The sequence below is a fragment of the Lampris incognitus genome, chromosome 5 (genome assembly GCF_029633865.1).
Source record: "Lampris incognitus isolate fLamInc1 chromosome 5, fLamInc1.hap2, whole genome shotgun sequence".
NCBI lineage: Eukaryota > Metazoa > Chordata > Actinopteri > Lampriformes > Lampridae > Lampris > Lampris incognitus.
Genome location: NC_079215.1, coordinates 23,328,448 through 23,354,634, shown reverse-complemented (window position 1 = coordinate 23,354,634; position 26,187 = coordinate 23,328,448). Strand labels below are relative to the sequence as shown.

Here is a 26,187-nt window from a genome sequence, read left to right as displayed (position 1 = left end):
GAATTCGCTACAGTATTTATTTTCATACATCTACGATAATAATTACTTAGCTAACTTGTAGGACTGCTTTTTTTCACAAACAAAGTCATAATTGATTGATCTTCTGAGAACATGTTAAAACGGCACAATAAATGTTTTCTCTAGTCTAACTGATCGTAACTTCTTTGCACCACTCATAAGTCACAATTGTCTGTTACACCGAACAAATGCCATCACGTAATTCCGCCTGCTGCGTGTGATATGAGCTCAGTATAATTTGCCGAACATTTGCAGCGCTTTTAAAAGTTTTATTACAATATTCAACTGAGGGTGCAAATTATTAATCTAAGGGTGCAATGCACCCTTTTGCACCCCCTTAGAACCGGGCCTACACGGCAGCCATTTTGCACCAGAACGCTCACCACACATCAGTTTGAGATGGAGGAATTACTGAGGTAATTACATGGGGGACGATTAGGTGTCCAAATGGAGAGAGCCAGGTTAGGAATTTTGCCAGGACACTGGGGGATCCTCTACTCTTTGCGATAAGTGCCATGGGATCTTTAATGACCACAGTGCATCCCGACCTCAGTTTAACATCTCATCCAAAGGACGGCATCTCCTACAGCACAGTGTCCCCGTCACTGCACTGGATTTGATATTTGATGTTTTTATTAGGACAAGATGAAAGACTGCCTCCTACTGGCCCACCAATACCACTTCCAGCAGCAACTCAGTTTTCGAAGGTCTCCCATCCAAGTACTAGCCAAACCCACAACTACTTAGCTTCCGTCATTCGGCAGAGCCAGGGGTACATGTTGGTATGGCTGTCGGTTATAGTAATATATGGCAATATAAATCTATTTGCGCTAAAGGCACACCACATGACATGAACTCTTGGCTATGACATGATTGCTATTTAGCCTTCTTTGATGCCATTTGGTAATGTTCAACTTTATCTGGTAACCGCTGACTTTATTGTAAGTCGCTGCCAAATGATTAATTGTACATGTAAGTTTGTGCGATTAATGTGAGTGTTAGATAAAATCCCTTTATATTTATGGCAAAGTTGTTTTGATTTTCTTCATTTATTTGAAAAATGTTGGGACTGTCATATATTCATATGAAAAAAAACCCGCCCAAAATTGCAGGGGCTAGAGAGAGAGAGAGAGAGAGAGAGAGAGAGAGAGAGAGAGAGAGAGAGAGAGAGAGAGAGAGAGAGAGAGAGAGAGAGAGAGAGAGAGAGAGAGAGAGAGAGAAGAAAGAGAGAGAGAGAGACATTCTAACATATAAACTGGATGGATGATTCCGTTTGTATAGCGCACTTGTTTCTTTAATACTAGGGGTCAGTCTGACACACAAATTTGTATTGCAAAACATTACTTACACAGGTAGGCATGAATGGGCATGCACGTGCTCACTTATTGACATGCGCCCCCCCCCCCCCGCGCACGCACGCACGCACGCATGCACACAGCTTTCATTCTGTCACCAACACGTACTTAAGGTATTGAGAACTCCCTGAACATATTTCTTTTTCAAACACATTCTCCATGTTCCTCTGCCCCCCCACACACTCCTCCACCTCCTCCTTGTGACGTGTGGGAATCTGCCCCAACGTGCACTCTCCACCCACAACCAGCTCATGTTAATTCCTGCACTATGATTGGTTTTCTTAAGGGGGTACTTTGTGCCGGTGATATATTGTGGTTGTTTTTGTGTGTTTTTTTTCTCTTCCTAGCGACTTGCAGGTTTGAGGGGGTGCGGGTTTATGGCATTTAGAGACTTGAGAGGGAAAGAGAACAAGGGCGAGAGAGAGAGACAGAGAGAGAGACAGAGCGAGAGAGACAGAAAGAGAAAGTGCTATGTCCCGCTGTGCTCCAAATATAGATCAAAGTAGTCGCAAAACAAACTAAAGATGAAAATAGGTTGAGAGTGAAAGAAGACATTATGGCACTAAAAGAGAGAGAGAGAGAGAGAGAGAGAAAAGAGGTAAAAACCCAGAGTGCAGCTGGCGTGTCCTAAGCAGGTAGGTGCTACATTGCCGCAGCATGTCAAATAGCAGAGGTGCTCTGTGCTTGTTTCCCCCATCTCGAAAAGTTGGTTGCAGCCAGACTACTCCCAGGTTCAGTTGTGCAATGCATGGGTCCCAGTGCTGAGAAACCTCGCCAAGGAGCTGCATGTCTGGGTTTTCCCCCCTTTTTGTGGGTGAGTATGTTTCTACGTGAACAGGTTTGCATGCGTAGGTCTAACTCATCGAAACATTGACGAGATTATCCACTTGATCAGTCCAGTGAACTTAGCTGGACTCATACATTTAACACTGTAAAAAGCTGGTTTATTTAGCTCTTTAAATTACGTTGACAGAAGAGTTGTGAACGCATAGACTGATTGTCTGATGTCCTCTAGATAACCCACTGATAGTTACAGTGTTAGCTTTTACCGCTGTTGTTCAGACATGAATAATCGCTCCATCGCCTGGTGGCTGAGACAAATTGGCCTGCCGCAGTACACCAAGACACTGGAGAGCAAATATTATGGTCTTGAGGTATGTGTGTGTGTGTGTGTGCTTTTTACTCTCACCGTCATTATGTCTTCTTTATGTTTCTATGCCTGTATGTTATTAAAGGAACATTAAATGTCTGTTAATCTCTCTCTCTCTCTGTTCCTATTTTTCTGTCTGCCTGTCTGTCTCTTTCTCACTGTCTAGGGCTTGCTGAGTGTAACTGAAGGGGAACTGAAGGAAGCAGGGATAACGGATCCAACACATAGAGACACCATCTTAAAACAGCTCCTACAGCACAGACAGAGACTTGATCCACACTCTGGTACACACGCACGCACACACACACACACACACACGGTGTCACAATCAGCTAATACGAGGAGTTTTCTTCTGTCCTCATCAAATTTTCATAAATCTCATCGCCCTCATTCTCCTCATCCTCTACAAAGTCATAGGTCATCATTCTTATCTGCTGTGTCACTGAAAACGCACGCACGCACACACACACACACACACACACACACACACACACACACACACACACACACACACACACACACACACTCACACACACACGAAGGTCATTATAGGGGGAGGGATTAACTCTGTATTAGCTTTGCTTTTTTGATGCAGTTCATTTTAGTTTGTAGCAAACAAATGTTTTTTTTGGTTTTTTTTATGAAGCAAAGCCAAAACATTCATTAGGATCATAATCAGATTCAACTTTATTGACCGAGTGACTGAGTTGACCGCATTTAAGAATAAATGCGAATTACTTAAAAAAGTATTACCCCTATTAATTTTCCTTTTAAACCATTATACTGGCATTAATAGGAAGCAGCAACTGCTGGATTCCCTCATTCCTAACTTTGTTTTATTACCTCATGCCCTTTTTTCCACTCACATTTATCTGAGACGTCACAGTCTCTTTAGGACCCTGAATTCATTTTGATTAGCTCTCTTAAAGATGTACATTTAATGTGTGAAGAAGAACAAAAAAACAAAATTCCTTGAAAACGTCTAGGTGAAGTGATGTTCATGCGTTGCATGCATGTAAGAAGTCTGCACTAAAAGGCAAATACACGAAAAATTGTTGCTCTCCAAATACTCACTGTTTATCTCGCCCTGTGCACTGGACCACTTAGGTGGAGTGTTGGAGCGCAGGGTGACCCGGAAGTACTCTCTGGGGTCATCTCTGGACCTGGTGAGACCGCACAGTCATTAACAACTCCCCCCAAAAAATTGCACTGACAACACACAAACACAGCACTGGCAGAATACAGACAAACAGAGATGTAGATGCCTCCACACAACATTTGTTCATCCATCCGTGTGTCTCCTCTGCTCTTTTCTAAGGTAACGCAAACACCAACTCAAACTGTCCTTCCCTGCAGGTGAAGCCCAGGAAGGATCTCTTCCGCCACAGTGTTCTGCCCCGCCTCCAGCGCTCGGACAAATCCACCATCTCCTCCTCCTGCTCCCAGCTCCACCCGCTGAAAGAGGACCACAGAGCCTCTGTCTCTGACCCCTTCCAGGAGAGCAAAAGAAGGTAGGGTACGACCACAGTAGGCCCCATGTGTGCACTGTGCATTTGAGAGAGCGAGTGAGCGAGCGAGCGAGAGAGAGAGAGAGCGAGAGTATGGCTTATCATTAACCAATGTCTCATAAAAGGTCTCTGTAAAATTGTTGTTGGCAATGCAGGCGAAATCAGCTGTGACTAGTCTAAAGGTAGGTGAATTTATGTATTTGTGTGTACAATGGTGATGAATAAATAACCTTTACTGATAGATGGATATGTTTCCATATCCACAGCAACTTGTCTTGTTTGTTACTGGCTTGGCTAGTGGTGGCTTCTATCACTGCTTTCCACTCTTATTAACTCACCATGTACAGTCCAACGTTTGGTTGAGCTTGTCTTGACCTCGCTGGATTCAAAATGTCCCATTCCAAACAGTGAGAGCGAGATGTGGAGGGGTAAACGCCGTCATATTTTCGACAATAAATGTAATTCTTCTTTGACAATAATAAAACCCAAGAGGATTTTCCCCAGGGAACGGGAAGGGCCTACATTTCTGGTTGAAAACTACAGTTTAAAGAGTGCTCGGCAATGTGGCACAATGAACATCCTGAGTCAAGTACAGGCACATCCTGACAAGTTGTAAAACTCTAGATGTTTCTACAACACCCCAGAAGCTCGGTTAGAAAACCAAATGATCGTTTCGCTATCACTTGAAACGTCCATCCATCCATTATCCAAACTGCTTATCCTGCTCTCGGGGTCACGGGAATGCCGGAGCCTATCCCAGCAGTCATTGGGTGGCAGGCGGGGACACACCCTGGACAGGCCGCCAGACCATCACATTTGAAACAATGATCACACATAACACAAGGTTTTGTCTAGCAGCCCAGCACTGAAAAAGTTAATTTTCAACTCGGTTAACCTAACGATGCTGAAACTTCTCATAAAGTTACAGTCATTCCAGGTAAATAAATTCCCATAAGTCATCCGATTCTACAACTGAGTTAGAGAAATTCAGTTTTTATGCACAAGGTTAATTCACTCAACGTGAGTTTTGCTATGGCTCTGGAAAAACAAACAAACCAAACAAACACAAATTTCGTGCATGTATAAGCAGTGGCAGTGTACGCTCACTAAAGACAGTCACCGCCAAACTTTCTTACAGTGAGTTATACGTGAATTAGGTGCTCGGATATTTACGGTGAGCTAAAATGTTATATCGTTTTACAAACGATAACAGCAAAGCATATGTTTGGGCGTTCTGCCCAATCACATAATCGGATTAAAAAAGAATATAAAAGAACAGTATGTGTTGAGCAATAAAGCTCAGTTGTAACGGCTTCCAAGTTTGGCCTTGTAGGGAAGAAAGGGTGTAGGGGAGTTTACCTTATTGCAGTGTTAGAGTCGGCGATAAGGTTGACATAGCCAGGTGAGACCCCCCCCCCACACACACACATAACCCCACCCAACTCTCGCCCCCTCACACACATCCCACCTCCTCGCCCCCCCCCCACACACCGTGTTGTTTGGGCCCGAGGCGGCATCTGAGGAATGTGAAAAAAAAATAGCGACGGTGTTTCGGCTGCGCTTCGTTCCGCTGGCGGCGAGCGAAGGGAGAAGGAGGAGAGCGCTCAAGAAACTTGTGGGAACTCGTCCGCACAGAGGTATTGAAAGGGGGGGAGGGAGTCTGGCTGAGACGGAAGAGGATTCCCCCCCAGCACCCCAGCTGTGTTTTTGTTCTGTGTTGCTTTTCTGTTTGGATCGCGAACCGAAACCGGGCCGCCGCGAAGCGCCATGGGAGAGGCGGGGAGCGCCTGACAGGTAACGGACGCCTGGCGCTGGTACAGAGCCATCTTTATTTTCTTGCGGCAACTTTTATGCTCAACTCGTCTGCCTGTGCACATTGTCACGGTTTTGTTGTTGTTGTTTTTTTTTTTAACAATTTGCTCCTAATTAATGTCGCCATGTCGGAGTGTAACGCTGGTCGGTAATGTCTTCTGGTTCAGAGAGGGCGACTGTGCCGCTTTTAAAGACTTGCCTGGCTTCTTTGCTGAAAACCAGCTGTGGGGGGTAAGCTAGTGGGCTACAGCGTTTGGGGAGAATCGGCTGACCAAACTGCCGGTATGTTGTATTCTGTACTTGTGGTTGTCTAAGGCTCAAGCTACGACAACACCCAAAACCTTTTCTAGTGAACTACTTTGCTTGATAATACTGTTCAAAATGAAAACGCAACCTTGCCTTCAAGTTATTTGTCAATGGTGGCCTTGCAACATGTTTCACAGGTGTGCCTGCGGGCCAACGCCCCTCTGACTTTCTGCTCTGTAGCAACGCAATTACACCATCTCTCAGTATTTCACACACAACAACCCGTATTTCAGCTTTCCCGGAAAGGTAATTTGGTAGGACTGAATGATGTTGGAAAGAAATCAACTTTAAGATTTTTATTTTTTTTTAGCAATATGGTTTTCATCTTTAAAGAATAAAAAGGGGTTACATCATTTCACCAGATGTATACTGCTTTTGACTTCACGTGCTCCATTTGGAAAAGATTGATCACTCTTGCGATGATTAGAGAGACTTTAGGGGGAAATAAAGCAGCTGTCCAAGAAGTCATTAAATTGGACTAAATTATATTGTTTGCCAGGTTTATTGAAGAGTGGTCATAAAAGAGTAGACCAAGCTAGATTTCATTTCCTATTAAGCGAGAAGAATTTTAGCCTAACTTGGCCCAATTTGCCTCACACTACATCCTTTACAGTGTGACTCATCTATCTATCTATCTATCTATCTATCTATCTATCTATCTATCTATCTATCTATCTATCTATCTATCTATCTATCTATCTATCTATCTATCTATCTATCTATACATCTATCTATATATGTAACATATCTATCTATCTATCTATCTATCTATCTATCTATCTATCTATCTATCTATCTATCTATCTATATATATATATATATATATATATATAGTTCAGCCCTACAACTTGGGGGACGTGTTTTATTATCCTTGTGGCCCTCTCTTGTCCTTATGTACCTACTATGGATCTGTGTCTAGAGAGATAACTTTTTTTCCCTGTAGAAACAAGACGGCCTCATTCATCAATCATTCGTATGTACAAGTTTTTGCCTACACACCCATGGAATTTTTTAGCCCTGAAGTTTGTCTCAGAGGCCAGTGTAGACCCTGGGTAACTCCTGAATTTAAACAACAACTGCGGGCCTGCGACTCTGAGAGCAGGATAAGCGGTTTGGATAATGGATGGATGGATGGATGGCTAACACTGATGTCTTTGCCAGCCTGGGTGATTGCTCATTGCACGAGGTGGACAATAGATGTTAGTGGGGAGCACTTACAAATAACCATCAGGCTTTGCCTCTGACTGTCAGACAATATTGAGAGCTAAAAAAAAAAAAAAGGAAATTCCATGTAAGAACAAATTTGTATGGACAAATGATTGATGAACGAGGCCCAATGCTTCTAGAAAAGCTTGTATATGCATGATTAGCCCAGTGTATAATTTATAAACAACCTGATCAGATGCAGATGTAGATTCTCTAGGCCCTGTTTTACTTCACGAAATGGCCACCAATCCTTTTAGCTGTCTTGTAACTATGGCATCACGATGTGGGGAAGCAAGCAGAGGAAGGAAGCGTGGAAGGAAAGAGGCCAGCTATTAAAAGTCTGTCAGCTTGTTGGTGTTAATGACAGACCCAGACCTTGGCAGTGGCCTTCGATGCTTGTCCTGTTCCTGTTAGGAGGAAAAACAGGGTGCCATCTGTGACTCCCCTGAGTGTGACCTAATGGTTTTAGTTCAGGGCTAAAAACACGTTTTGTTTTTTCAGCAAGAGGAGGAGTGTCAGTGCATACCTCAGTCAACTGAAGGTGAGGGGTGTAAGCCAGTCGTTTCTTTTACTCTCTTTGTGTTTCTGCGTGTCTCTCTCTGTTACAAACACCCTCTCTTCCCATTTTTCTCTTACGTCTCACTTATAAGTAAACACAAATACACAATGATCGCAACAAGACCCGTTTTAACATGAAACCACTGCTTGGCTTTGTAAAGGTGTTTGGTGGCCGGAGAGAGATGGACTCCCTCAAGAAGGAGCTGGAAGAGGAGCTGAAGCTCGACACTGAGGACCTGAGGAGTCATGCGTGGTACCATGGACCGCTGAGTAGAGAGGTGCTTAACAGGCCAATCTTGGCTTGGTTCTAAAGATCATGTGTATATGCTCAAACACACATTCAGATAAGAAATTGTGATACCAAATTTAATTCAGTAATCTCTATTAAACTAAATATAATCTTTATTTGTATGCACACACACACACACACACACACACACACACACACACACACACACACACACACATACACACCCCTATTGTGAACAGCCGATCTTATGTCTAGATATTTGACCTGACCTCAACACATGCACAAACATCAATATTGTACCGCTTGGGTAGTGGCTGGCCAACGAAGCAGATGTATAGATTGCAGGGTTAACTTGTTTACTTTTCTCCAGGGGGCGGAATCTCTGTTGGAGAGGGACGGAGACTTCCTAGTCCGTGATTCAAGCTCTGCCCCTGGTGACTATGTCCTTAGCTGCTATTGGAGGAATGAGCCCATGCACTTTAAGATCATACGGGTGGTGCTGCGACCCAAGAAGGTGCGCCTGTGTGTGTGTATGCATGTGACAAGTGTGTGGTGAGAGAATAATTTCAAAAGTACAAGATGAATTATTTGTGGTGGCAAGGTGGTTCAGAGTCCATCCTCAAATCAGATGAAATGGATTAAAGCCCTATGTCCTTGAGGGAAGAGACAGAATCCTTACCAGTTCTGGGGGGTCTGGTTTGTAGTTGATTTAGAGCTCTAACCTTCCTGAAGGGGCAGGTGAAAAAAAAAAAAAAGGCTTTCACTAAGGGTGATCAATCAAATATCCCAGGATAATTGAACTTAAATTAGAATTAATATTGAATGCTCTTCATGACAAAGGTTGTAATTGTGCATGTCTGTATGTGTTTGTATATGTGTGTGTTTGTGCAGGGGTACACAAGGGAGCTTTTCCAGTTTGAGGATGATCGCTTTGACAATGTCCCTGCATTAATTCGTTTCCATGTGGGTGGACGTCGACCTATCTCCCAGACTTCAGGCGCTGTGGTCTTCCACCCAATTACACGCACACTTCCTCTGCGGGTCATCACTGAGCGCCACATAGATCAAGGAGGCAGCAGTAGTAGGGGTCAAGGAGAAGAGACACACAAGGATCACAGCAAGAGACTGAGCTTCTGCTCGGCACAAGCTGACCTATTGCAGATCAACAATCCATTGCTCAGGTGTGTGGATGTGTGTCAACATTGTCATTGGAGACATTTTAAATTACAATCTCAGCAAGGTAAGGACCTTTTGGTTTTTCTAGATTTAAACCAGTTTGAAGACTCCCAACAACTCAAGATGTGTGTCAGTGAAGTGCTGAAATTTGCTCAGGTCATATGCATTCAACCCCTCGTCATGGTACTCAAGCTAACAGGTGTCAATGAATGTGAGCATCTTGCAGGTGCCAATGAGTGTGAGCATCTCGGCAGATGTGTACATGAAAAAAGATGACCAGCAATAAGAAAATATTAGATTTTATGAAAAATAAGAAGTTGTGTTTTGGTTAGCTTGAACAAGTCTGCCCACAATGTCTTGAAAATTCAAGTCCCTAGATTAGGAACGCTTTGTAACTGTAGACAGACAAATAAGGTTTGTAAGTGCAGAGTTGATTGTCGGTTGTAATAATGTGAGTAGAAAGCAGTTGTCATCAAGAAACCTGTCTTTTGGGCATCAGGGTAGCGTAGTGGTCTATTCCGTTGCCTACCAAAATGGGGATCGCCGGTTCAAATCCCCATGTTACCTCCGGCTTGGTCGGGCGTCCTTACAGACACAATTGGCCGTGTCTGTGGGTGGGAAGCCGGATGTGGGTATGGGTCCTGGTCGCTGCACTAGCGCCTCCTCTGGTTGGCCGGGGCAACTGTTTGGGGTGGGGTGGGGTCGGGGTACGGGGGAACTGGGGGTAATAGTGTGATCCTCCCACGTGCTATGTCCCCCTGGTGAAACGCCTCACTGTCAGGTGAAAAGAAGCAGCAGGCAACTCCACCTGTATTGTAGGAGGTATGTGGTAGTCTGCAGCCCTCCCCGGATTGACAGTGGGGGTGGAGCAGAGACTGGGATGGCTCGGAATAGTGGGGTAATTGGCCGGATACAACTGGGGAGAAAAATGGGGAAAAGCCCCCCACCCCCAAAAAAGAAACCTGTCTTTTGTCACAAAAGGTCTTTTAGAAATAAAAAAAGTCGACTATCACAATATCAATAACGCACAATACAAATTCCATAAATGTTTTTATTTTTCTAAAATGAGTCTTTTATAAATTACTGTGCTTTATGTATATGATTGCATATTCTCATCATCATCATCATCATATTATCCAGTTAAAAGTCCAAGGGTGAGGTACCAATCTCAGTGTAAAATTCTAAACACACAATGTATTTAAAAAGGTGAAAAGAGATGAAAAGGTGACAAGTGAATGGCCAGATCGTCTTCCATACTGATGGGAAAGATAAACAAGGTTTTGAATGAACACACGTGCAAGCAATGGCATGCCAAACCCTCATTACATACATTATGTAACAGATAATGGAACAAAGTCCTAATTTCCAACAGAGGCCCAAATAACAGTCTGAATTGAGCCCATAGTGCAGGCACACGTGCATGTTATAATTATACAATTAAACTAAATGAATAATACTTACTGTTTGATAGGAGTGGAAGTCAGCCTTCTGTCTTGGAGAATTCAGGACACAGGCCTTCATTACAGTCTGCTCAGTCTGACAGCAACCTACGAACAGGTACAGCATTGTATCTTCATTTACTACTGCCCTGTGTGTGCCTCTCTACCAAGTTCCCCACGCTGGAAGCTTAGCCTATATTACACTGACATGGGGCATTAACAGGGAATGGCAGCATTTAAATTTTTCTTGGTAGGAGTGTAAAGTAACCTCATAAACTATGGAGTCAAATGTCTATCAATGTTTATTGATAGACAGTAAAATCTCATGTTTTTAGTCTACTTTCTGCTTTTGCTGCCGCCTCTTCAGGTGTTCCTCGGACCAGTCATTCAGATCAAGCTGGCCCTGCTCCCATCTCCCCAGTATTTAGGACAGGCAGCGAACCCCTGCTGAGCCCCCATCAACATCATAGGTTTCCTGCCCATCAAGGTAACATGCACACAGTTTAAATATATAACAAGGATAGACAGTGTCATAAATGTGAAGGACTACCGTTATTGAGTCCAAGCAATTAAGTGCTTGTTGAATTTGCATTAAGTAGACTTGGGCTGTGTCCACCAGAGACCTGTGAAAGAGCACCACATGTGTTATGTTGTTTTCTATGGGAATATTGTACTTACAACACTCAAACCCAGTTCAAGGACCTGACCTCTTTTTAGAGCCTAATGCCTCGCTCCATCCCTGTCCAAAGTTAAAACAATTTCATCTTTTGCTGAAGGACACAGTTTGTCAATGTCATTGTTTCTGCCGTCAGCCAATCAGGATAGGGGAGGGGTGAGAACAGGATGAGGGAGGAACACAAACCTACACCTGCTTGTCAAAGCAGATGAGAAATGAAAACCAACGACAACAGAAAACTCCTGTTTGTTGGACATTTCATATACATATTATCACAATGTAAACAAAGAGAAAGCAGGAGGAATGTCTTTTTTTTTGTGAAACTTATCTCTTTGCATAGAAAGACTATCAAGAAGCTCCTCCGAGCACCATGAGTCCCTGCTTTTCACACAGCATGATCCAGGGTTTTACTGCCAGTTCTAGCGCTAGCAGTAATTTTTTTTTTTAAAGAAGTCTCCAATAGCTTTCATGAGCCCAGGAGACTTGAGGAGCACCTTCAGTGCTCAAGATACTTGAGGTTTATGAGGGTATTGCACTAAATAGTTGCAAGCAGCTCATAGTAGAAGGAAAAAGTGGACCCACAGGATAGCAAATGCTGAGCTGTTTTTTTTCTTAGTTTCTTTGTTCTCAGTTTCATAGCTCCCGGAACACATTTTCACTTTAGAGCACTTCTTTCAGTTTTTTGATAGCCCTCTTCCATTTGATGGTTTGATAGCACCCGCTCTTAGATGACTACCCCACTCCCTCCAAGAGTTTGACTACTTTCGCTAATTGTTAGTATGTGAAGGAGTGCGTTAGTTCTTAACCAGTTCCATGAGTTGCTTTGCACAGTAAAGAGTTATATTGTTAAGAGCTTTATTGTGACTATTTACCTTCAAAGATATACAGAGCAGTGCACTGGCTGAACATCAGTGTCAGGTGTTCTGAGATGGATCTGCTGCTTTTTCAAGGCTAGCGATGCATACAGGCATCCCAGGAAAAACACCCCATAGACAGATAAATTCTTGCTTTACACTTATGGTCTGGATTAATGTGTGTGTGTGTGTGTGTGTGTGTGTGTGTGTGTGTGTGTGTGTGTGTGTGTGTGTGTGTGTGTGTGTGTGTGTGTGTGTGTGTGTGTGTGTGTGTGTGTGTGTGTGTGTGTTCCAACCCAGGAGGAGGGGTTACACTACGTGGTTCAGATGGACAGCTACACCCCAGAGCTCCCCCAAAACCACTCAGGGTCTCTACTCTGTTCCCTAATGGTGCATCCCCTCTGTCCTCACGGTCTCAGGACGACCCTTCCTCTTTCTATGATGAGCTGGTTGTCCAGGTAACCCCAACAAGTGCTCTACAAGTCTCTTACCAATTTATTTGATTAAGCCTTTGGGTTTTCTGATGGCTTTATTTCTTTATAAGTTGCCTGTAAAGTCATAGATACTTAAAAGCATTTTTTCCGTTTTGTTAAGTTGCCAAAGTCCCGGCGGAAGGGCCATGTGGATCGTCTCCGTGCAGAGGAGAAGTGGCAGAGCCGTGCCCGTCTCACAGAGACTTCATTTAGTTTCCTAGAAGCACAGAACGATGGGACTTCGCCACAGTTACCATTTGACGGACATCTCCAAGTGGAGGCCACGGAAGAAGTGGAAGAGTGGCATTTTCAGCGTCCTCATGTCCGTATAGATAATCTTTTACCATATTCTAGTTTGTCTTTTACCACTTCTCGATACTGTATTAAGTAAACATTACATTATTACAAAAATGGCCTTATATTTTACCCTTGAATATCACATACCAGAGAGTTCTTTTCATTTTTGGTGAACTTAAATTTGCAAGGGATGGTAGTGTATTAATTTTGTAATAACCTGTTAAAACCTTCCCAGGTGGAGTTAGAGTCATGCTTTCAGCTGGATCAGTTTGAATCGCTTCTCTTGCCGGAGAACAACCGACCCTTGGAGCCCAGTGTCCTGCTGGCCCTCAAAGAGCTTTTCAACCGCTGTGATGCTGGTACCACTGCTCTGCACATGCTCAGTGTGGACTGCCAGGTTGACCACCTCATTGTCATTCAAAGAGACTCATTAGATTGTGTTATCACTGTAGCCTGGTTTCTAGAAAGAGCTTTTTTACTTGGGTAAAAGCAAGATAAAGAGAGAAAAGGAAGGAAGAGACACATCCACATAATGAGGATGGCAAACTGGCAAGATGGCAAGATCTTGGGGTCTTATTGTATAGGTATGGCGTTACAGTTAGAGGAAGTGTGTAGTTTATCAGCTATCCATTTCCTGAAAGATATTTGTCTCATAAACCTCTAAATGTAAACAAATTATCTCCTCTAAAAGCACAGAAACCTCTTCATTTATTATTTGCTACCCCAAAGAAATACAGTGGAAAATTTGCCCTAAAACACGACTTGCCTTTCATGTGTCAATCTCTTAACACTCCAGGTAGCACGCGTCGTTGGGGTAACAGATGAGCAGAAGACGATTATGGCAGTTGCGTCAGGGTTAGAGCTCGTCACTTTGCCACATGGACACCAGTTGCGACAGGATCTTTTAGAGAGGTATACTTTTAATATTTCAACTCAATGGCAACATGTATTATCTGACATTCATTGCTCTGCATAACGGGATAAAATACCACTTCTTTTATAATTAATATCTTATTGCTATTTTAGATTGAAATGATATTGTATAGATTATAAAAATTGTAAAAGCTGATTCTCCCTCTCGGTCGTTCATGCACTCATTTGCCTAATCTCGCCTTCAGCCTGTCAGTCATCCACCCACCCAGACCCTGCTGATGCTGTCATTTCTCATTTTGTAGGCATCATCTAATAGCCCTAGGAGTAGCAGTAGACATTCTTGGCTGCACGGGGACAGTGGGTCAGAGGGCAACCGTTTTACATAAAGTCATCTCATTGGCTCAGGCCTTGAAAGAAAAAGCCCACAACCTCTATTCCTTCTCAGCAGTAATGAAGGCTCTGGAAATGCCCCAGGTACTATGAGAACCCTGGAACTTATGTCCTATTTTTACTACAGTCATTTACTTTACTGCCAGTTGCAAAAACAAACGCCACACATACAATGTGGAGGCAGACTGAAGTTGGTCAACTACCAATTATTGTGTGTGCATGTGAATACGTGAATGTCTGTAGGTGGTGCGGTTAGAGATGACATGGCGAGCATTGAGGAGGAACCACACAGAGAGTGCTGTGATGTATGAGAAGAATCTCAAACCTTTCATGAACTCCCTGAGTGAGGGAGATGGTGAGTGTTTGTGCGTGAGCAAGATCTTTAGAAACGAGTGCAATATGGGTAGAAGGAGCAGTAGATATAATTTGTGTTATTTCTTGTTTTCTTCTGTCATGCTTTTTCTTAAAAGTGAAACCAACAAAATACAGACAGAAAATAAGATAGATGAAGCAAAAATGAAGTTGTTGAAATTTTAATGGGTTTTAGCCTATTTAGGTTCCAAGTTTGCTACAAAAGAAAAACTGCTGGAAAGTTAAGTCAGTCACAGAAATGTCTTTTTTGTTTTGTGTTTTGTGTGGGGTTTTTTTTGTGTACGAGTTGATTAAGCATTCATTTCTGTTGAAAAGACCTGACTACTTGGCTGTCACTAATGTCACCAATTCCTAAAGGGGTAACAAAATAGGTTTAAATGTTAAAAATTTCATGCTTCAAGTCTGAGCTAAAGATTAAAAAAAAGTTTATTTTTTTTGTGTTAGATTCTGTGGTGCAGGGACCAGTAGCTATGCCACACCTGGTGCCCCTGCTGATGTTGATGGAAGGTGAAGACCCAAGTGAGAACAGCGAGCGAGGCTGTCAACTTCTCTATGATGTTCTCCAGTCAGCGCGCAATACAGCACTGCATGCCTCAGATTATCAGCAGCATGCACACACTCTGCTCACAGGTACACACACACACACACACACATACATAAATATATGTATGCATATATTTTTTCACATATATTATCCTGTCCATTTGAAGAGCTGTATGTTGTGAGGCACTCACTTCCTTGGCCTGGAAAAAGACATAGAAATGAAAACATAATTATAAACACTGCACGTGGTGTAGTGGCTCACTCATGCTAACTGATGAGACAAAAACATTCTTTTTTTTTTATTCCCCTAGGGGGCTGGGAGCCAATCCCTGAGCTGCTGGAAGCGTTCCACACAGAGTTTGCCTTGCGGCTCTTCTGGGGTCAGTCTGGGGCAGAAGCAGAGAGACAGGAACGGTACAACAAGTTTGACAAAATTCTTTGTGTGCTCTCTGATAAACTGGAACCAGTGGAGGTAACACCACAACCCTTTGAACCCTGAACTCTCTACATTGTCTTTGACCCTTGAACCTGATCCTGAGGGACCATCTAACTAAAATGGAAGGAATCTCTGTCTGTCTGTGTGTCTGTCAAGTCAAGTCAAGTCAAGTCAATTTCATTTGTATATCCCAATATCGATTTTCTCAACAATCGTTCATCTGATTGACTTCACACTTGGGGGCAGTGTATTGCTGAGGACCTAAGGAAGTGAAGTGTTGAGTGTGAAGTTGTTTGGGTGAGCGGATTTCGAGAAAATCAAAGGACAGACATAGATACAGGCATATTGTAGCGAATTCATATAGACAGAGACGCTCTTCCCGTGGCGACCGGACAAACAGTGCCACTCTGCCATTGCAACCCAAATTGTGGTCGGAGGGGGGATTACACCCGAATGGGCAACGCACTAGTTTTACTAAACCCTCACCCTGAGGGGTAATCAGCACTTTTTTCTTCTTCTTTTTTTTTTAACCCCAAGGAAAATACAAAGCTGAATTAAAGACAGATATCTTTGTAGTATAATCTTGGGGAGTGGCAGGGACAACTTGGAGGGCACCCAGGCCTTGAGGATGGATTTGAAGGGTTTTTTTTCTACCTTTTCAAATGTGCAGTTACAGGTTGAGCCTGTGCAATAAGATGTAATGTTAGGTTAAAGAACAAATTAAGGTCTCAATGGGATGGGTTCACTTGGATCAGATGTCATACCTGGAGATGACCAGAGGTGCAGGGTATCTCATTGTTTTAAGTGGTGAGAAGTCATGTTGATTTACATTTGGTATGAGGGGATCCTAGAAATCTGATTTATGATCTGCATGTCGGAGGCAGAGCTGGAGGTGGCTTGAAGATGCTAAGATTTTCACTGGGATTGACGAAGAAGGACAGGATTACGGATGAGTATATTAGAGGGACAGCTCAGGTTGGACAGTTTGGAGACAAAGCAAGAGGCAAGATTGAGATGGCTTGGACATGTGTGGAAGAGAGATGCTGGGTATATTGGGAGAAGGATGCTGAATATGGAGCTGCCAGGGAAGAGGAAAAGAGGAAGGCCAAAGAGGTGGTTTATGGATGTGGTGAGGAAGGACATGCAGGTGGCTGACGTGACAGAGGAAGATGCAGAGGACAGGAAGAAATGGAGCAGCTGAAAGCAGTAGATGAGGGGATCCTGGGCCGCTTGTAACTTTAAAATTTGACTACATGTCGGTTCGTTCATCCATGTCAGGGAGATCATCTTTAGGGAAAGTTGAAATTGTTTACTTGACAAGTTGTATCCAAGTGTTTACTTTTTTATACCAAGCAAGTTTTGTATTTGATCTTCTGTCCCATGCATTCCATATCCATTGTCGTGAAATTTTCTTTGATACTTGAGATCTCATGGAAATGACTTCAACAAGTTAAATGCTTCTCAATGGTCAGCAAATTCCTCTTGTCCTAATTACCTTCTGTGAATTATGCCCTTTAAGTGACCACACTGGAAAATATTTTTTTTCTTTTCAAATGTGTTTCGAATGCATTGAATACATTTTTATCCTGAAAAAAATAAAATGTATATTTCTTCTTTTTTTTCAAATTTCTATTTCAAGCAAGGGATTGTCATCAAGAATAATGTGTGTTGGTGTGCGTGCATGTGTAAAGTTTCAAATTAAAGACACTGACACATGTAAATAAATGGTACATCTTTTTTTTTATCTATATATCAAATAACATACTCCTTGAAACATGAGAAAATGTCCACTAGTCCAGGACAGAACATTGACAGAGAAAGAAATGGGTAAACTTTAGATGGCTCTTGGCAAGTGTGAGGTTAAACAATTGTCGTCATTCTTCCTTTTCCAAACTCCTGAAGATTGTGGTGAGAAGTTAAATCCCAAACTGTTCCCATGATCCTTAAATTGCTCTGCTCTCCTCTCTCCTCTGTTGGAGGGAGGTCCATTTCATCTCCTCTGATTTACTTTGAGATGGGGTTGACGAGAACGTTGGGATTTCAGAGCATCGAAACACAGACAAAGCAAGACGAATATTTCAAACTCTCAAGGCTCAGAACACGAATACAGGTGGTCAAATGACACAAAGACCAGCTAATTACAATATACGTGTATAATAACAAAACAGGCACCCAGAAAAAGAGCCATCTGATAAAACGGGCAAATGACCGATGCTGTGGTATACCTTCCAGCCACTTCTGTTCATGTTGGAAAACTCAAAAATGGTTAAAACTTGGGCTTGTTAATTATTCTGATGCGAGTTTGTCACCATGGTTGCTTATGCATAGTCTGTGGCTGCACAAAAGCATTCATATGGTCAAGTGGGTGGAAACACAGATAGAGAACATTTACACAGCAGTCACACAAATGATGAAGATAAATTTAGCATAATTACTAACAAGGCAGAACGGTGGTGCAGTGGTTAGTGCGGTCGCTTCATAGCGAGAAGGTCCTGGGTTTGAGCCCAGGGGTAGTCCAACCTTGGGGGGTCATCCCAGGTCGTCCTCTTTGTGGAGTTTGCATGTTCTCCCCATGTCTGGGTGGGTTTCCTCCGGGTGCTCTGGTTTCCCCCCACAGTCCAAAGACATGTAGGTCAGGTGACTCGGCCGTACTAAATTGTCCCTAGGTGTGAATGTGTCGGCCCTGTGATGGACTGGCGGCCTGTACAGGGCGTCTCCCCACCTGCCGCCCAATGACTGCTGAGATACACGCCAGCATCCCTGCGACCCTGAGCAGGATAAGCAGTTTGGATAATGGATGGATGGATAATTACTAACAATCTCAATCGTTCACTTGCCATTGTGCTTTTTCTTTGGGTCTGACATCGTTTTAAATTATTCTTAAAAAATATAAAAATACTGTTTGCAAGGTAGGTCCCATGTAATTCTGTCCTAGTGTAGAGGGACCCCCGAAGCTTAGCAGAAGTATTGCTGTCATGTCAGATGGCGTTAATAAGCAATCCTATACAGGGCTGAAATCTTTATAAAGGCATTATTAGTTTATACCAACATTTTTTTTACAACTCTTCATAAAATAGTGGTTTTCATCCAGTTATAGTTCATTAAATTTCACACAACAACAAAAGCTCACATTGTCCTGTAAGGTAAGAAGACTGAATGGTATATTTAGACAGAACTGTTGTGATGTTGAGTAAGGATGGCTAGCCTTATGAAATAAAGATGTTGGAAATGCGAGCATAGGCAGGTGGACAGATGTGTGGAGCCAGACTTGCAACACAGTGATCAGAGAGGACCATCTATGCCCAAGACTCACCCTTTAACCATGAAGTCTAGGAATATAGTGCAGCAGAGACCAGAATTGTATAATAATGCAATTAGCCTTGATAATAATAAGCTTAATAATCTATTGTTTTCATATGCCATATGCCACTGACAGAGATAAGAGAAGTGACATAAGAACAGCTCTCATGAATAGCTCCGATATTACTGGGTGATTTTGTATTGATCTCTGACTTGACACTTGGTTTTGATTATTGTGTGTGTGTGTGTGTGTGAATGGACACGCGTCATGGGCTTGGTTGGACGTAGGATGAAGGTATATAGCCCTCTTGTCCACCGGCTCTAAGAACTCTCATCCAGCCATCTCCTTTATCTTCCTCCATCACGCTCAGCTGTTCTCCTTTCATTACAGTGATGGTGCCCTCACTGTTGCCTACACGAATGCGCACGCACGCACACACACACACACACACACACACACACACACACACACACATACACACACACCATTAAAGGCTGTGAATGTTGATGCAAAGTAAAGAGGTATATTTACTAAGAGCTGGAGTGTGACTATTTACCTTCAAAGGAGTAAAGAGCAGTGCACTGGCCAATAGGGGTCTCTATGTCATCAAACTCATCATCAAACTCTGTGTAGATGTTCTGAGATGTGTCTGTTGCCGACGGACTAGAGAAGCATACAAAAAAAACAGACAAAACTTTACAGCATGCTAAAAAAAAACGTACATGCAAATGCAACACACATACGCACAACAGGCCTTACCCATGTTGGGTGTTATTGTTGATGGAATTGGAGGATTCTTCTCCTCCAATTGCTTCTGACAACCACGACTGTTATAAACAAACAACAGATGTTTGGACAGTTTGGATTAATGCAACAATGCACTTTGTTTCTTCTTGTACTTTGTGTGTGTTGTGTGTGTGGGTTCACATGCATGTCTGAGACCTCATATTTGGTGAGCTCCCCCTTGAGGCGGCCTATGTTCTGAGCGGTCTCTGAGATCTGGGGCTCGAGGCTGGAGGGGTCTCCCATCTGTGGATTCTGCTCATACACACCCTTCATCTTTTCCAGCGCCTCACTGAGAAGGAGCAGAGTGCATGTTATGCTAACAACCCCTAGCCCTATAAGGAGGACGGCATTCCACCAAATGTTAAAACCAGGCACACCAAGGACATATACAGCAAGTATGTGTATGAAGTGACTTGATCTATTTTCAGCTTTAGTCCTTCGAATCGACTCCAGATACCTTCCTCGTGTGTCAGCAATGAATTCAGTCTCTCTGTTCAATACGAGCCTTTCCTTTTTGCCTTGCACAATGTCCCATATTCGCTTCACTTTGGAGGTGCTTATCTTGTCTCCCTGACCTCTTCTTGTTTAGTCAAGAGGAACTAAGTCAGACTGAATAATAGAGTAAAACTGAATAATAGAAGGAAAACAAATTTTCAAAAACAATAATTTCTATTTAACTTTCACAAGTTGAGGTGACAAGCCCAAAAGGAAATGTCAGTCAGCTTAACATCTGAGATCAGCGTTGTGAATTGTGACAAACAGAATTGTGACTTTACCCGGACTGTTTAAATTAATTTTTACTGAACCGATGAAGGCTAAATCAGGTCAAAACACTATTGTCACCGCACTAGCCCCCAATTTATGCTGTCCCCAATAAATTTTGATTATAACATTCATAATATTTGAAACTGCCCAAGACTTTAATGATGCCTGCATAGAAAACACACGCATCTTCTGCAGCATGCCTTAAAATTTTGCCAATGTCACCTTTGGTCGAGCTCTTTCTGCAGGTCTTTGGTGATTTCGTCAATTTTCGCTTGCAACCTCTTCTTCCTCTGCTCCGGGGGAAGGTGAGAGAAGTCTTCTGCTGCAGGGAGCTTAACATGCACATGATAAGAATGATTTAAGCAACTCGGCTCAAATAAATGCTTGACATTTATGCACACATTTACAGCTCCTATATTAAGGTTCACCACCAGATGTCCCTCATTCCAATCTGCGGCCAAGCCTCATACCGGTTAATGGATTCCCAGATGCAGACTGACACATTAATTTTGCAAATGGGAGCCTTACGTCAAAGAAATGGGAGAAGAGAATCACATAATGTTTCTGCATCAAAACAAACTCAAAAACAGTGGACAGGGCAGGAAAGGAGTAACAATCCCAGACAGAGAAAGAGAGAGGGGGCTTTAGGATTGGCTTAACTCCTGTTACATCCCACTTCAATTTGAGAAGTCTGGTAATGAGTTTGGTTAGCAGGGGATACCACTGAAATGCAGCACAAACGTCAGGCTCAGGTCCTCATTTGCGACCATGACGCATTGATGTAAGTGAACACTGTGATATGAACAACTTAATATGGGCCGCCCTTAGCCAGAAGCAAGAGACGAGACTCTTCTCCATGTGGTCCTACAACGCCGCACATCTTTACAGAGGATGAAGGGGAACGGAAGAAGCAGGTGACTGACGGGAAGGTCAGGAGGCGAGATTAATTTGATCAATTTGGTTCTGATGCCTCCTTTCTAACATCATGCACGTCTGTGTGTAAAAATTAAACGAGACGAATTTGGGTCATCACCAAACCACTCTTTTATGTGCTGTCAATTGGGCAGCTACAAAACTATTTACAGGTACGGCATCACAGATTAGAGTCCTCATTCTCAGGTTTGTAGCTTTGGGAAAGGGTTGCTCAGTTGCTTTTTAATCAACTGGGCTGTGGCATGAAAAGAAAAGCAAGTAGGTATTCCCCACAGTGAAGAATATAGCCCCAAAACGTCCAAAACACCTTTTTGAGTGTCCCCGCTACGTAACAATAGAAACTGTTACCATGTGCTTTTGAGTATGTGACATCTAGGCGGAGAGATGGGGAGAGACTTGGTGTGAGAGAGATACACTGACATAAACACAAACATGCACACACACACACACACACACACACACACATCACATGTACATAAGCAAATGCATGCATATATACAATAACAATGGAAACAAAAAAGACACAGGTGCGGCAGAAATGCGGTCGGGCATGCGCCAGGTTTGACAAGTATGTTGACGTGGATGCTGTCAAACGAGACAATCGATGAGGAAGCTGCAAAAATGAGGAAAACGACAATGAAGGGCTGGTCTCAACGGTGATTCACACCTGACTGGGAGCCGACCGGAATGGGAGGTGTCACTCACCGGGCTAAATCTGCGGAAAGCCCTTAAAGAGGCCATCCTCGGTTTGACAGAGCGATTAAACTCCCTCAGACAGAGCGAGAGGGGGGAGCGCTGCAGGTTGGAGAGGGGGAGGGGCAGGCTCGGCCGCCAGGTAGCAACAGGGAGGGGGGGAGGGAAAGAGGGAGGGGCGAGCTGAGGGGGGAAGACAGAGAAGGTTGGTTACACGGTGGAGGGAGGAGACACGGAGGGGAGGAGGAAAGTGTTTAGTGTTAAGGTGAGAGAGTAACGAGGAGAGGAAAGAAACGCGAGACTGGGGGGGAAAAAGACACTGAAATATGCATCATCGTACGGACAACACAGAATAAATTATGTGTTTTGGTTTTTTTTTTTTCGGGCAAGTATGCGCATGCACAAACCCTGGGACTGGAATTGGCCCTCAAGGAAATTGAGGGGAGTCAAGACATGAGTGGAATGTGTGTGCATGTGTGTGTGTGTGTCCTTTTTCAACACTGTTATAAAACCAGGAGAGATGTACGATACGCGATAACTGACAGGAGGTAGAGGAGAGATGAGAAGGACAGAAAAGGCTATTCAAGCTGTGGTGTAAGGAAGCAGGAAGAGCAGTTGGCAAAAGGACTTTTTGTTTTGTTTGTATCTTGTCCTTGAGACGCCACCCTTCACTTCACACAGTCAGACAGAGGGCTCAGATGCATGCAGTGCTATATTTCACCTTGTTCTTCTTGCTGAATGGCCAGAGCTTGGTGCGTACTCGCGGCGGGTTGAGGCTCGAGTCAAAAGTCGCTGGTTTGATTCCTTGGCTATAGTCCTCAAACTCCACATCCCCAGGTCGCTCAAAGCCTGACTTGTGCTGCTCTACGACCAGCATCGAGTCCTACAGGTGGTTAGGAAGCAGCATGTTTAAGCACCAAGGCACCTCAGATTTTTTTTTTTTTTTGGTCTTCCCTTATTTTTAGTCACTCCTGGGGAGCAGACCGCACCTCAGAGACTGCCATTATTCATTATTCACCACAGAGAACCTTCATTTTTTCTTCTCCATATGTGACTGCTCTCCTTTGCAGCTGACATATACACTCACCGGCCACTTTATTAGGCACACCTGTCCAGCTGCTCGTTAACGCAAATTTCTAATCAGCCAATCACATGGCAGCAACTCAATGCATTTAGGCATGTAGACATGGTCAAGACGATCTGCTGCAGTTCAAACCGAGCATCAGAATGGGGAAGAAAGGTGATTTAAGTGACTTTGAACGTGGCATGGTTGTTGGTGCCAGACGGGCTGGTCTGAGTATTTCAGAAACTGCTGATCTACTGGGATTTTCACGCACAACCATCTCTAGGGTTTACAGAGAATGGTCCGAAAAAGAGAAAATATCCAGTGAGCGGCAGTTCTGTGGGCGAAAATGCCTTGTTGATGCCAAAGGTCAGAGGAGAATGGCCAGACTGGTTGGAGCTGATAGAAAGGCAACAGTAACTCAAATAACCACTCATTACAACCGAGGTATGCAGAAGAGCATCTCTGAACGCACAACACATCGAACCTTGAGGCAGATGGGCTACAGCAGCAGAAGACCACACCGGGTGCCACTCCTGTCAGCTAAGAACAGGAAGCTGAGGCTACAATTCGCACAGGCTCACCAAAATTGGACAATAGAAGATTGGAAAAACGTTGCCTGGTCTGATGAGTCTCGATTTCTGCTAGGACATTCGGATGGTAGGATCAGAATTTGGCGTCAACAACATGAAAGCACGGATCCATCCTGCCTTGTATCAACGGTTCAGGCTGGTGGTGGTGGTGTAATGGTGTGGGGGATATTTTCTTGGCACACTTTGGGCCCCTTAGTACCAATTGAGCATCGTGTCAACGCCGCAGCCTACCTGAGTATTGTTGCTGACCATGTCCATCCCTTTATGACCACAGTGTTCCCATCTTCTGATGGCTACTTCCAGCAGGATAACGCGCCATGTCATAAAGCTCGAATCATCTCAGACTGGTTTCTTGAACATGACAATGAGTTCACTGTACTCAAATGGCCTCCACAGTCACCAGATCTCAATCCAATAGAGCACCTTTGGGATGTGGTGGACCGGGAGATTCGCATCATGGATGTGCAGCCGACAAATCTGCAGCAACTGCGTGCTGCTATCATGTCAATATGGACCAAACTCTCTGAGGAATGTTTCCAGTACCTTGTTGAATCTATGCCACGAAGGATTAAGGCAGTTCTGAAGGCAAAAGGGGGTCCAACCCGGTACTAGCAAAGTGTACCTAATAAAGTGGCCAGTGAGTGTAGGTTTGGAGTGTATTCTGTATCTGGCACGATTAACTACTGGACACACAGGGTCCGAGGCCGCACTTCAGCTGCACAATAGAGGGACGCCCACACAGGCTTAAAATGTTGTGGCATTTTTACATTCTTATTTGCAGTTTAAGAATTACCAGCTTACTTTGGTTATATGCATTTTTTCTGCATGGCAATATTGTCTGGAACAGGAGAAATGTCTCCGGGTAGTTCTTTGCTCCCCACCGTCAATGTCAGTCAAACTGAACCGAAGTAACAGTTAGTGACCGCGCACAGAAAAGCGCACAACCTCACCTGTTTCTCGTTAGTTTTGGTTCCTGCTGTGGAGATGCCCTCTAGACACTTGGAGATGATTGGCATTACATTCTTCTCTGTCTCTGAAAACTGGCTGTAGGCCTCTGCTAACCGCCTAATCCTACGCTCATCCATATCCTGCAACTTCTGTTCAGTGCACACACACACACACACACACACACACACACACACACACACACACACACACACACACACACACAGACACACACACACACACACACACAGCTCCATCATGTCAATGAAGGAGGAGGATATCTAGAATGACATCACAAGGATGTGAGTCTATTGTGTTTTGTGTGAAAGCAGCATTTCTGTGAGCTTTTGAAGAAGTTAATTGTATTGTGTGTGTGTGTGTGTGTGTGTATGTGCGTGCTTGTGTTTGCCTCACATTGAAGATTTGAGGTATTTCTGTATAGTAGAAGAGGTTCTGCTCCTTGTTGTATTTCTGGAGTTGTGCTGCATAGTCATTCCTGCATTCTTCTGCCGTGTGCATACGCACATGGGCATGCTGCTTAGCCTGGGGAGGAATAGAGAGAGAGATGGAAGGATAACGAGAGGAGAGGAATGAAAGCGTGCAGAAGGGATGGAAACAGGGATGGAGGCAGAGGCAGACACAGAGGAAGAGAAACCAAGGTGGTGAGGGGGGGTTAGAAAGGAGGAAGGAAAAGGACTTAAAAGTGCAAGTGTTTTCTAACCCAACCCCCCCCCCAAAAAAAAACAAACAAAAAAAAAATCTGACAAACAATATATAAAAATAATGATTTTCCGTGTTTACTTTCTCAACATCCAGCTTGGTGGCATTGAGGTCGTTCTCCGTTTTCTCGGCTTGCTGCGTGGCTTTCTCAGCCTCCGCCCACTCTTTGGCGAAGCGCTTCTTGGTCTGCAGGGATTCGAACGGTTCCGCACAAATGCACACACAGACACACACACACACGTACACACGCATACTAATGTATGTCATTATCTGTTATGGTGGAGGGAAAAAAATAAATAAAATGATGCGACGTGACACACTGCCGTGGGACATCTGGCAGCCCTACAACCACAGAGATCATATCACTTACACTTTCAAGTTGCTTGAAGCTGCCCTCTAGATTCTGTTGGGCTTTCTTAGCATCAGACAGGTGCTGGAGGGGGGAGGGAGGGAGGGAGGGGGGGGGCAGTGTGAGAACAAGCTGCGGGTTAACGATGCAACACAGCTACTAAGTACAGCATACGGCGTTCTGCGAGCCTTCCCTACCGTTTTGCGCTCCTGTTTGAGATCCTGGAGGTATTTCGTGAGCTCCACGCAGATGCCCGTCATCATGTTCTCGGCGATGAGCTCCCGTTGGCCAGCATAGTCGTTGAGCTCATTAAGAATCTCCTGGAATGACGCGTGATTCGTGAATCT

The 26,187-nt window shown here is 43.8% G+C and overlaps 2 protein-coding genes across 3 annotated transcripts in view; one reads left to right on the top strand and one right to left on the bottom strand.

Annotated features, from left to right (window-relative positions):
* The first annotated feature begins 3,984 nt into the window (after positions 1-3,984).
* sh2d3a (SH2 domain containing 3A) lies at positions 3,985-17,404 on the top strand. Of its 2 annotated transcripts, none has more exons than XM_056279499.1 (15): positions 3,985-4,034; positions 7,857-7,896; positions 8,075-8,191; positions 8,534-8,677; positions 9,055-9,344; positions 10,811-10,896; positions 11,146-11,265; positions 12,609-12,766; positions 12,903-13,103; positions 13,314-13,475; positions 13,875-13,990; positions 14,254-14,425; positions 14,585-14,696; positions 15,158-15,343; positions 15,568-17,404. In XM_056279499.1, the coding sequence occupies exons 3-15, from the start codon at positions 8,096-8,098 to the stop codon at positions 15,753-15,755; spliced, it is 2,031 nt and encodes a 676-aa protein (XP_056135474.1). In that variant the 5' UTR covers positions 3,985-4,034; positions 7,857-7,896; positions 8,075-8,095; the 3' UTR covers positions 15,756-17,404. The 2 variants fall into 2 exon arrangements, with proteins under 2 accessions (XP_056135474.1, XP_056135473.1); XM_056279498.1 differs by lacking the exon at positions 3,985-4,034 and adding an exon at positions 5,688-5,825.
* A 9-nt stretch (positions 17,405-17,413) lies between these two features.
* The window catches only part of LOC130112223 (cdc42-interacting protein 4 homolog), a 16,621-nt gene continuing 7,847 nt past the window's right edge, over positions 17,414-26,187 (bottom strand). Inside the window, exons 4-14 of the mRNA XM_056279497.1 lie at positions 26,038-26,185; positions 25,862-25,924; positions 25,573-25,677; positions 25,186-25,314; positions 24,777-24,923; positions 22,892-23,053; positions 20,767-20,876; positions 19,936-20,068; positions 19,753-19,820; positions 19,550-19,656; positions 17,414-19,404 (exon numbers count right to left, since the gene is read on the bottom strand). Of these exons, the coding sequence (XP_056135472.1) occupies positions 19,259-19,404; positions 19,550-19,656; positions 19,753-19,820; positions 19,936-20,068; positions 20,767-20,876; positions 22,892-23,053; positions 24,777-24,923; positions 25,186-25,314; positions 25,573-25,677; positions 25,862-25,924; positions 26,038-26,185 (1,318 nt within the window). The 3' untranslated portion in view covers positions 17,414-19,258. The remainder of the gene's footprint in view (positions 19,405-19,549; positions 19,657-19,752; positions 19,821-19,935; positions 20,069-20,766; positions 20,877-22,891; positions 23,054-24,776; positions 24,924-25,185; positions 25,315-25,572; positions 25,678-25,861; positions 25,925-26,037; positions 26,186-26,187) is intronic.

Coding starts and splice junctions, on each gene's coding strand:
- sh2d3a (XM_056279499.1), top strand. CDS start 8,096: ATGGACTCCCTCAAGAAGGAGCTGGAAGAGGAGCTGAAGCTCGACACT. Junction 14,697..15,157: donor CTCCCTGAGTGAGGGAGATG/GTGAGTGTTTGT, acceptor TTTTTGTGTTAG/ATTCTGTGGTGCAGGGACCA. Junction 15,344..15,567: donor TGCACACACTCTGCTCACAG/GTACACACACAC, acceptor TTATTCCCCTAG/GGGGCTGGGAGCCAATCCCT.